This window comes from Belonocnema kinseyi, chromosome 5, assembly GCF_010883055.1.
Source record: "Belonocnema kinseyi isolate 2016_QV_RU_SX_M_011 chromosome 5, B_treatae_v1, whole genome shotgun sequence".
In the NCBI taxonomy this organism is placed as follows: domain Eukaryota; kingdom Metazoa; phylum Arthropoda; class Insecta; order Hymenoptera; family Cynipidae; genus Belonocnema; species Belonocnema kinseyi.
Window position 1 is genome coordinate 147,130,692 of NC_046661.1, and position 12,983 is coordinate 147,143,674.

General features: G+C 26.2%; 1 protein-coding gene across 1 annotated transcript in view; it reads left to right on the forward strand.

Annotated features, from left to right (window-relative positions):
• LOC117173948 (eIF-2-alpha kinase GCN2) overlaps positions 1–12,983 on the forward strand; it is a 94,996-nt gene that overhangs the window by 37,468 nt on the left and 44,545 nt on the right. The window contains exons 7-9 of the mRNA XM_033362595.1: positions 346–808; positions 3,740–4,016; positions 11,475–11,994. Coding sequence (XP_033218486.1) covers positions 346–808; positions 3,740–4,016; positions 11,475–11,994 — 1,260 coding nt within the window. The remainder of the gene's footprint in view (positions 1–345; positions 809–3,739; positions 4,017–11,474; positions 11,995–12,983) is intronic.

Here is a 12,983-nt window from a genome sequence, read left to right on the forward strand (position 1 = left end):
TTGAAATTTTGAGGGGTGGTTCATTTAAGCATTTAAAACAACCTCTCTGAGTTTCGTTACGATTTCCAGTACTTGGGTTTAGTGGCCAACTACCTTAAGATGACCGTAAGACAAAAATAACACATTCTCTGATGAATTGCCTTTATTCTTCAAAAATTGTTGACTAGTAAAAAAAAATGGCTCATTTTTGACATCTATAACCAACAGTTTCTTTTCGTTATTTGATCTAAAAAAAGGAGACCTGGATAACCTTGACTTCTTGACATAGACAACCTGGAAAAGACCTTGAATTTCATTTCTAAGAATCGTTGGATAGCCTGTTTTATCTTCTCAATATTCTAACAGACTTCAAACATGGATTTCAGTATGGGAAGAGGCGACAAAGAAGATTCTTCCGACGGCATTGAGTTCGAAAAAGTTGGAGATTCAAACAATATTGAATCCGTGTCGAACAGTAGCGAATCCGAAGGGAAATCTGATCCACCAAATGGAGATCTTTCTTCTCCCAAGATAATTCAATTCATGTATATCCAGATGGAATTCTGTGAAAAAAGTACGTTGAGAACAGCCATTGATAGTGACTTGTATCAAGATGAAGATCGAGCTTGGCGATTATTCCGTGAAATCGCCGAAGGTCTTGGCCATATTCATCGACAAGGGATGATACACAGGGATTTGAAACCGGTGAATATTTTTCTTGACAGTAATGATCATGTGAAAATTGGAGATTTTGGCCTAGCGACTACCAATATTCTTTCTTCACTTACACAAACTGTGGAAGCTAGTCGCGAGCCAGTTGCAGAAAAAGGTATTTTCTAAAAAAAAAATTTACCTTTTATAACTAGGGGTAATTGAAAAAGCACTTCACAATTCCATGGGGATGGGAAATAGGTTTTTTTTTGCTTGGAAATGACCAGAAAATCTTCTTGAATTTTTCACGAGAACTTTCAATTGAAATTTATTGAATTAATTAAAGGATTAATTCAAATATTTTGGACTGTACTTATTATTTTATAGATTGCAATGGGCTTTATGAATAATTCTGTAAGTTTGAAATGTCTTCTCCGATAATATAGAATGTTAATGTATACATTTTTTTTGGTGATACATAACTAACAAATTATAAAAATTATTAGTTGAAAATTTCTATTTTTTTGAGGATATATCAGATGTCAAAAAGTTAAAAAATAATTCTAAATATTTCAAAATATGTCCAAGCTTTTATAATATTTAAAAGGATTTTGAACATTTAAAAAACAATTTGCGGATTATAAAAGCTTAAAAAAGGATGTCAGGGATTTGAAAAAGGTGTGTAGACAAGATTTCAGCGATTTCACAAAGATTTTGAAACTTTCTAAAGATTTTCAGGATTTTAAATATTTTAAAAGGGAGTTCAACAGATGTCGAAGATTTCAAAACATTTCAACGATTCTAAACTATTTCAAAATGCTTTAGAAGATTTAAAAATATTCTATAAAGATTTCAAATCTTGTGATGATTTTATTGGAATAGAGAAGATTTCAGAAAGATTTCAATCATTTTAAACGCACACAAATGATTTTACAAATAAAGATTCATAAAAGCTTTCAAAAATACATATTTCAAAAGACTTAAAAAATTTAAACATTTAAAATTTCTAAACCTCTAAAGATTTTACACAGTTTTGAAATATTTTAATGATTTCAAATAAATATAAATGATTTCAGAAAGATTTCACAAATATTTCAATGATTTTATAAAATTTTTATGAAGGTTTAAAAAAAAACAAGAATTCCAAAAATTTTACAAGTATTTCAATGATGTTAAACTGTTTCAAAACGTTTGAAAAAATGTCAGAAGATTTCAAAAAACTTTGGAAGTATTTCAAGCAAACACAAAAGATTTTACAAAACAAAGATTAAAAGAAAGCCTACAATAAATATTTCAAAGCTTTCATAAAAATTTCAAAAGGTTTCAAAAAATGACAAATATTTTTAAAATTTAAAGATTTTAAAAAGGGTAGAGTAAAGCAGACTTCTAAGATTTCAAAAAATTGTTCACGAACTAGAAATATTTTCATGATTTCAAATGAATACAAAAGATTTCACAAATATTTCAAAGCTTTTATAATATTTAAAACGATATTAAACGTTTCAAAAAGAGTTCATGGATTTCAAAAACTTAAAAATGATTTCAAGGATTTGAAAAAGGCGTGTAGACAAGATTTCAATGATTTCATAAAGATTAAAAACTTTCTAAGGATTTTAAAGATTTGAAATATTTTAAAAATCGAGTACACCAGATGTCAGAGATTTCACAACATTTCAAAGATTCTGAATGCTTTCAAAATGGTTTAGAATTTTATTTGAATAAAAAAGATTTTAGAAAGATTTCACCAATATTTAAAAGAATTCTGAAGGATTTTAAAAATTCCAAAGGTTTCAACAAGTGTACATTACACCAAATTTTAAAGATTTTAAACAATTTTGAAAGGTTTTAATAAATTTGAGAAGCTTTCAAAAGATTTCATGCATAAGGATTTCAAAGGATGTCCAGAGTTGCAGAGATTTCAACATGGATAGAATAAGCCAGATTTAAAATATATTAAAATATTCCAAAGATTATAAACGATAAAAAATTTGTTAGAAAACTTCAAGACATTTCGCAAAATTTTTTTAATATTTCAATGATTTTAAACGATTACAAAAGATTGTTCAAAGAATTCATGAGGATTTTAAACGATTTTTAATTTTCTTGCAGATTTCAATTGATTTCACAGACTTAAAAAAATTCGAAAGAAAATATTTTCAAGGATTTTAAGTATTTTAGAGGATTCATAAGAATTTCAAAGGATTCCAAGAATTTCAAAATTTTCAAAAAGGGTATATTATAGCAGATTTAAAATAATTTAAATAATTCCAAAATGTTAAATAAATTTGAAAACATTTTAAAAGATTTCAATGATTTCAAACGGACACAAAAGATTTTACAAACAAAGATTAAAGAAAGACTTCATAAAAATGTAAAGATTTTAAAACGTTTCACAAATATTTCAAAGATTTTACAAGAATTTAAAAAGATTTCACGAAGATTTCAAATATTTAAAAAAATTTCAAAATATTTAGAATATTTCGAAAGATTTCTCCAAGATTTCACATTTTTGGGGTAAAAAATCAATAGTTTTGTAGACAATTCACCTTTTTGGTTTGAAAATTCAACAGTTTGCATAACTTTTTTTTCTCTCTCGAGTGAAAACCCTTGGTTGAAAATTCTTCTCTTTTTATAGAAATGTAATCTTTTTTGTTTAAAAGTGTTTGGCGAAAAATTAATCTGTTTTCATTGAATTCTGCTGCCTTTGATAAAAAAATTCAACTTTCTTCCGAAAAATGGTTATCTTCGCTTAAAAATGTAATTATTCAACCAATTGGTTAAAAATTCTTTTTCGTAGGCTGAAAATTCAACTATTTGTTTAAAAAATCAATTATTCTATTGAAATTTTTTTAAGTTTTCTTGTCAGTTCAACTGTTTCGTTGAAAAAGAATCCTTTTGGGTGGAAAATTAATTATTTTTGGTTTAAAATTCAACTGTTTTGTTCAAATAAAGCCTGTCAAAATATTATGTTTGGTATTTCATTTTAGGCACTTATAAAAACTTATATTTTATTAAATAAGAATGCTTGTACTTTGAAGCTAGCGTTTTGCAACAACAAAAAATATATTTTTGTAATACACACCAATCTATTTTACAAATTTCCTTTTAGCTGCTAATGATGATCAGGAAGATTTGGGATCCCTAACAGGAGAAGTCGGAACAGCTTTGTATGTCGCACCCGAACTCACCATGAAAACAACGAAAGCCATTTACAATCAGAAGGTTGACATCTACAGTCTTGGGATCATATTTTTCGAGATGTTTTATAAGCCACCGGAAACCGGAATGGAAAGGGTCCAAATATTGTTGAATGTTCGCTCGAAAGATATAATTTTGCCTGAAGATATGACCGAAGCAGACATGCCGAACCAAGTTCACCTTTTAAGGTATATCAAAACCCTGTAGCAAATAGATTTGAAATTTTGTAATTTATATTACACGTATGATGTGCAGGACCTCGATTTTTATCTGTGAAATGGCAATGATCATAATATTCGACACTATTTCACAATTTTTTTAGGGATGACACTATGTCATAATAGTTGATATTTCAACACGAAATATTTAAATTTAAAATAAAAAACAGTTTTATTTAATCAATGCAAATGAATTTTTATCAAAAACACTTGAATCTTGAACTTAAAAAGATTAATTTATAAACCAGCAGTTTCATTCTTAACGTCAACAAAAAAAGATTTTCTACCAAAAAATAAGAATTAAAAAAAAAAACTGGTTAATTTTCAACCGAAACCGATTATTTTAAATCATTTAGGTGGAATGTATACAGAGATATAATTTTAATTAAATTGTTGAGTTTTCAAGCCAAAAAGGTGAATTTTCAACAAAACATTGAATTTTCAACCAAAAAGTGTGAGAAAATTGATGACCCCTCGAAAAAAATACTATTAGGAAAGGCTCGGTTCCTAAATCTGAACCTGGAGAACCCTTTTTTTCTGGTATAACTTGGCAGGACTCAAAATAAAAAGTATTTTATTTGAAGAATTTGAACTAAGTAATTACCGACAATTGCTGACAAATAAATTTTTTTAACATAAATAATACTAAGTAATAAAATACGAATAATAATAAAAATAATTGGTCACAAATAAATTTAAAGCTTTCAAAATTGAGGGTTTAAAAAAAATTGAGAATCTGTAAATAAAATTATGTGAGATTAAAATTTCGAAAATAGAAAAATTTTAAAACTTTAAAAATTGATCACTTGCAATTCAAAGGAATTGAAATTGAATTAGTGCTTTTAAATAAAAATAATGTTCAATTCGAAGTGACTCTAAACTAAATTGAATGTTTCAAAGTTAAAGTTGCTTAAATGGTAGAATTTTAAATTGTTATGACATTTAAAAAAATACAAATTGATTCGACGAATTAGTATAAAAATAAAATAATTAATTTTTCTTTATTTTCGCCGTTCAAAATAAAAAAAATTAATAAAAGTTAATTATAAACCTTTGAAATTGAATTATTCGTAAAATTTTTTAAAATAAAATGTAATTTTTAATAGAAAAGTTTTGTAAAACCACTATCGCCACTGAAGGGGAAAACATTGTTGGAATTGGTATTAACAGATTGTAAAAATTATAATTTAAAAAATTTTTTGTATATCTGTTAGACACGTGAATTTATTTTTTTGAATTATTCATAAACAAAAAGATTTTTTGGGAATTTAAATTGTGATTCAATTTTAGCGTGAAGTTTCGAATAGAAATGAGGGTCTCAAATTTAAGGGTTCCCAGCTCACAGTGGGACAAACAAAAAACGCCAGTTAATAAATTGATTTTCAGATGAGAATTAATATCCGGTTTTAACTTTTTTTTAATGAAAGCTAATGAAATTTCTCATCGAACTGTCGTGGTCGATTTTTAAATTTTTGTTTATTTTTTTTTGTTTATTTAATAACAAAAAATGACAAAAAAAGATTTTGTCTTTTGAAGCATACCGGTTTTTGAAAAATGCTTTAATTCAGTCAAAAATACCTAAAAAACTGAAAGAAACTATCCAAAAAGGGTGTCCAATAGCAATGCAAATGTTGAAAAATTAATTGAATTTATTATAAACAAATAAGTGAATGAAAATGGTTTCGTGGAGATTGGCGACGATTCGTCACTTTATTTGCACTAAATTTGAACAATTTATGTACAAAAAGAGTTTTTTAATTGAATTAATAAAATTTAATAAATAATTTTTTATTTTAAAAGCAATTTTTATAAACAAATATCAATATAAGGTATTTTTGATGGAATATAGCTAAAGTTTTCTCTATGGAATCGATCACATATTACTTGAAAATAACACCTAAGTATAATATTTGGTCACCAAATAAAAATTAATAATTGTTTAAACTACCTTAATTAACAAATGCCCTATTTGGCTATTTCTGGAGGTATAAACTTGATTTTTTTCGATGCAATTTACTGTAAATAACTAATTTTATTTTTTTTGAAAACATTTCGATGACAGTAAACAATTTATTATTGTAACAAATTTTCATCAATTTACGTATTTATAAATAAAATACCGATTTTGTCACGGAATTTACTTGTAATTTGATAATGAAGATACGAGGGTAGTTCAATAAGTCCTTAGAATGACCAACAGATGGCGCGCGAATCGCTCCAAATCATCTGTTTTCAGTCAGCACCACTCCCGACTAGATATATGGTGCAGTCACAGTCCACATCTTCTGAGTTTACGTGTTTTTATAATCAATTGAAAAAAAAAATTGTTCGTTAAGAAAAATGGAAAAAAAGCGAGTTCAGAGTGGTAATGAAACATTTTCATTTAAAGGGTTTAACTCCATATGAGATAAAAAATGAATTGGACTCAGTTCATGGCTCCAAGGAGATTATGGTGAAAAATAAAAAAAAATTTACCCAAAAAAAATTGTTTTTATACTTCATTCTAAGGACTTATTGAACTACCCTCGTATCTTATAAGTTTAATGCTAAATAACTTTTGTAGCCAGGAGAATTCTTTTTTGTCACAACCGAATTTTCTACTTTTTCTTCGAAACAATGATAGATACGAAAACATCTTAAGATAAAATTTTGCACGTCTAAAAAAGTTTTACAAAAAACGATATTTCTCTTAGCTTACGAAAAAATCAAAAACTGCATTTTTTAGAAAAAAGAAAATCTCCCGACATCAAAAATGGCTTAGTCCGCATGATGCTGCTAAGATGTCTTTCTTTTATTAGTAGAAACTTCTAAAAAAATATTTAGAAACATACAGAAAGTAGGGGTTTCAAGAAAATCTTTTTTATTATTTTCTTCAAATTTTGAAAATATGAAAAAAGTATAATTTCGTGAAAAGCCCACCTTTTTTATTTTTCTAAATATTTTTTTAAAACTTTCTAACTTTAAAAACTTTAAAACTTTCTTTTAACTTTTCTTTTAAACTTTTCTTTTAAACTAACTTTAAAACTTTCATCATGTGGGCTAACCCATTTTTGAGGGTCCGAGAATTTTTTTCCTTAAAAATGTAGTTTTTGAATTTTTTCCGTGAACTATAAAAAAAAATCGCAAAAGAACAAGAGACGTTTTTACAAGAACTTTTTTAGGCGTGTAAACTTTCTCCTGGATCAAAAATTTATTTAGCAAGCATCAAACTTACAAGATATATTCATCATCAAAGTACAAGTTTTTAAAAAATTGATACAAAATTTAAAGGTGTGTTTTTTGTGAAAATCGATTTTTAACTTTTTCAGAAAAACCGCTGCCATTAGAATCATAAAGAAAATAAGAAGTATCTCACTTACGCCGAAAGTTATAGAGGTTTAAATTAAAAAATTGTGTTTTTTTTATAAACAATGCACAAAATTCGAATACGCATAACTTTTTAGACAAAATTTTTGTTGTTGACGAGCCTCATTTTTTAATTAGGTGTTGAATTTTTTTTTAAATAAACAAATATGACGAAAAAATGGCCATTTTATCTATTTGACGTTCCCGGTGCTCGTCAATAACAGGAAAATCAAGTTACATTGCAAGAAATTTGAATATAAACAATATTATATTAAAAAATGTTTTTTTAAGATTATAATTCTTTATATTATAAAGAAATTTAATTTAAAAAATGCAGTAATCAGGCATTTTTCGACAGAAAATTCGTTTTTTTTCTATGTACATTTTTATAAATTAGGAAATTTATGATAATTTCAGCAAAATTCATAATTTGTTGATTAATATATGATTTTTTTAAAACAAATTTAATAAACAAATGCATTATTCGGTCATTTGTCATTCGGGCGTTTTAATGCCAGTCATCATATTTGGTTACAAATTCGTCTTTTTGGATTGGAAATTCAATTTTTTTTAGTAGAAAAATATTTCTTATTAAAAAGTTTACATTTTGATCGTCAAAAATTGACCAAAATATTTTTCAACAGAAAATTCAAATAATTTTTTTTTTAAATTTATCTTTTTGATTTAAAACTTCATCTGTTATAGAAGAAATTTCATTTTTTTTAAATGAAAATCCAACTTTTTGGTTAAAAATCGTTCTTCTTTGCTTGATGCTTCAACTAATTTGTTTAAAACATTTGGTTGAATAGCTTTGTTGAGAAATCATTTTTTTTTGTTAAGAAATTTAATTTAAAAAATGCAGTAATGAGACATTTTTCGACAGAAAATTCGTTTTTTTTCTATGTACATTTTTATAAATTAGGAAATTTATGATAATTTCAACAAAATTCATAATTTGTTGATTAATATATGATTTTTTTAAAACAAATTTAATAAACAAATGCATTATTCGGGCATTTGTCGGCCGAAAAATTCGGGTGTTTTAATGCCAGTCCTTCTATTTGCCTACAGGAAAATTCGTTTTTTTCTATGCCAACTTTTTAAATTAGAATATCGAAAAAAAATTTTGTCGTCGACAGGTGCCCGAGTGATGCATTTGTTTATTGGATTTGTTTTTAAAAAATATACAAAATTTATCAACCAATTATGAATTTTGCTGAAATCATCATGAAGTTCCCCATTAAAAAGACATAAATCGAAAAAAAAAAACGAATTTTTCCGTCCACAGATGCTCCAATAATGCATTTTTTAAATTAAATTTGTTTACAAAAATCACAAAATTGATAAAAAAATTATCAATTTTGCTGAAGTGTTCATGAAGTTCCTAATTTTTAAAAAATGACATAGAAGAAACGAAATTTTCCGTCGACAAATGCCTGATTAATGCCTTTGTTTTTAAAAAAATCATAAAATTGATAAAAAAATGATGAATTTTGCTCAAGTTATCATGAGCTTCCTAATTAAAAAAGTTGAGATTGAAAAAACGAGTTTTTCTGTAGACAAATACCTGATTAAAGCATTTGTTGATTAAATTGGTTTTAAAAAATAATAAAATTTATCAAGCTATTATGATTGTTGCTAAAATTCCCATCAATTTCTCATTTGAAAAGACTGGCATTGAAAAAACCGAATTCTTCTGCCGACAAATGCCCGAATAATGCATTCGTTTATTAAATTTGTTTTAAAAATCATTTAAAAAATCAAAAAATGATAAATGTTACTAAAATTATCACAAATTTCATAATTAAAAACAATGTACATCGAAAAAAAACGAATATTTCTGTCGAAAAATGCCTGATTATGCATTTGTACATTAACTTTGTTTATAATATAAACAATTATAATCATAAGAGAAATTTTTTTATGCACTATTGTTTCCATTCAAATTTCTTGCAATATAACTTGAAAAAACGTATATTTGTGAAAAACCGTAGAAAATATTTGTTCAACAAATAATTTGTTTATATTTTTTTTTTGTAAATTGTCTAATATTGGAATATCATTAAATCAAAAAAGTCATTTTTTCCACTGTATTAATTGAGAGCCGTTGAAATACTGTGAAATAGTTGAATGAAAAAATATAATTTTTGATTTTCCATTATTTTTTTATGCTGTCAAAATTTGAATTTTGGATTTTTCAAGAAATTTCAAAAATTTGTTATGATATTCTTGTAGGGCATTTAAAACGAAATATTTTTCTTCTCTTGACTGCTTTTCATATCGTGTGTTATTTGGCTTAAAATGTTCATTTTCGTGTGTTTTTTGAATTTTGTAATTGCTATAATTCTAGTAAATTTTGCTTTTATCCATAAAAGTCATTAGAATAAATCGCTTGCCTTTTTGAATTTTGAAAAAAAGTGGTTTAAAAAATATTCAAAATGTGCTCACTTTTTGAATTTTCATCCAAAATGGCTGTCTAACGAGCTTGACCTTCATTTTAAGATACTAAAGGAAAAAATGTTTGGCTAGAAATTAAGCTATTGTACTATTTTCTTGAAAACTTAAATATTTCGTAAAAAATTTACTTTTTGTTTAAAATTTATATTTTGAAGTTGAAAAATGAACTGAAATATTTTCGAAATATATTCGTCTTTTTGGATTTAAAGTTTAATTTTTTCATAGAAACTTATTTTTTTGTTACAGAAATTTAATTTTTTATGTTACTGAGTTAACTGGAATCTTTTTTGGATGAAAACTGAACTTTGTTTGTAATAAAAAATTCTTCTGCTTTAAAATAAATTTCCTATTTTTTTTTATAAAAATGCAACTCTTTGCTAGAGAATTCAACAATTTTGTTAAAAAGTCATCATTTTTAGTTAAAAATTCGTCTTTTTGGATTGGAAATTCAATTTTTTTTAGTAGAAAATTATTTCTTATTAAAAAATTTATATTTCGATCGTCCAAATTTGATCAAAATATTTTTTAACAGAAAATTCAACTATTTTTTTTTAAATTTATGTTTCTGATTTAAAGCTTCATCTGTTATAGAAGAAATTTCATTTTTTTTTATGAAAATGCAAATTTTTGGTTAAAAATCGTTCTTTTTTGCTTGATGCTTCAACTAATTTGTTTAAAGCAATTGGTTGAATCGCTTTGGTAAGAAATCAATTTTTTTGTTAAAGATTTATATTTTAAGTTGAAAAGTTATCTCGTTGGTTAAAAGTTTAATTATTTTGTTGAAAATTAATCTTTTTTAATTGAAAATTAAACTACCTGAGTGAAAATTAAACTACATTCTGAAATTTTTTTATGGATAGCATATGTCTGCTTGAAAAGTTAACTGTTGAATGGAAAATATTTTTTTTGTTTTGTTTAGAATTCATTTTTGAACAGAAAATAGAGCTTTTCCATTTTTTCAGATTGATATTTTTTAGTAAAAAATTCGCGTTTTTTTTTTGTAAAAAAATTATTTTTTAGTTTGAAATTTCCTATTTTCGCGTAGAAATTCATCAGTTTCGTGGAAAATTCATTTTTTGCTGTTGAAAATTCATTTTTTGTTGTTAAAAATTCAATTATTTTGTTGAAAATTCCAGTATTTTGTTAAAGTGTTATCTTTTAAAGTATTAAAAACTTTCTTATTTGTTTGAAATAAATTAATACATTTGAAATTTTTAAATTTGTATATGAAACAGTGTTTTATTCCGCTTATAAAATATTCTATGATAAAAATATTCTAAGATTAAAATGCTGTTATTTAAATATTAATGATTTGAAATGAAAAATTAGTCGAAGAATCAGAGAATTTTGAAAATTTCACGCGTCTAAGTTTCCCGGGAGTGGGATCCTCTAATTCTACTTCGAGGTACTTATTAATTAATTTCAGGCAATTTAATTTTCCGGTTTATTCAACCGTTGATATAACCTGAACAATAAAAATATTGTTAAAAATCATAAATTTTTGAATTCTCTTAAATTCTCTTAAATTCTTCTAAATTCTGTCATATTCTCGGTTATATAACCTGAACTTAAATTCCCAGGAATTTAAGAACTCTAATTTCGTCACAAATTACATTTTATTTTCAGGTGGCTATTGAATCACGACCCTAGTCAAAGGCCCACAGTGCAAGAACTTCTTGCCTCCGAGTATCTTCCGCCCCCGCAAGTAGAAGAAGCCGAATTCCAGGAAATGATTTGCCACACTTTATCAAACAAGCAGAGCAAGGCTTACAAAAACATCGTTGATCGTTGGTTCACTCAAGAATTCACACCAGCCGAAGACATCACTTTTGACATGAATCTGACCACCAAAGGGGTCGTGACATCTCTCTTGCCTCGAATACAGTTCTACCATGAAAGCATCAAAGCTAAAGTCGTCAAGGTTTTTCTCAAACATGGTGGGGTTTATCTCACGACTCCGTTCTTAATGCCAAAATCGGCTCACATAGAGAATTACACGGAAAACTGTGTTAAAATGATGACTCGCAGTGGAAGTATCGTTTCCATGCCGTATGACCTTCGAGTTCCCTTTGCGAGATACGTCGTGTGGAATAATATTCAGCACGCCAGGAGATATGCGATTGAGCGCGTCTTCAGAGAAACAAAGGTATTAAAAATTCATTTTTGTCTTGTATGTTCAATTTTTTTTTTTTTTTCTAATTAGTATGATTCCAATGTAGTTTTTTGTGTGAATTTTCTTCGCAAAATAGTGCAGGCAACGGAAATTGCCACACAATGAATTATTGTTTATTTACTATCCTATGTTACTTTTTGTTGAATAATTGTAAAATTTTGATATATTTCTCAGGGAAATGACAGTGAATTTATTTTTTGACCGGGAATTTTACAAAATTTTTAGGCTAAAAATTTAGTCCAACTGTGATTTTTATAAATTATTATATCATTTAGTTTAGAATGTTTAATTCGAAAATCTTTCACTTTAAAAATTGTCTATTTTAGATTTTTAATTTAAAGAATTTTAAAATGCAGTTTTAAAGCCTTAAAAAATTAAAAGTTTTTAAAATCGAAGATTTTAAAAATAAAAGACAGGATGGCCGCCGGACCGGGAAGTTTGGTTTGAACAGTTTTTAAAATAATTAAAGTGCAGTTTTGAGGATCCGAAAGTCTTGATAAAAATTGAAATTAATATATCATTTATTCCGATGATTTTATTTTTAAATAAAAGTTTACATGATTGATCAATAATATATTTTTAATTCAGAGTTTCAGGTATTTCTTTATATTATTTTTTATATTAAATTTAATAAAAAAAATTACTAATATATTATTTCTAATAATTTTTCAACTATTATAAAATGTAAACGTGGGTTTTACTATTTTCAACTTAAAAAGTATTTCATATGATATACATCCTAATTTATAAAAAGGGGAGGGCTGTGAAACTATGAATTGAGAACCACGGGTTTGGAATTTTACTTTCAAATATTCAAGTTTCCCAACTCTCCCTTGACGAGCTTGCTTTGGTCACCCTATTATTCTTACCAGGTGTATACATATGAAACCGGTATTGCCATTTAGCGGCCAGTAGGCACACTTGTAGGCACTGTCGGAACTTACCATTTGTGCTAATTGGCG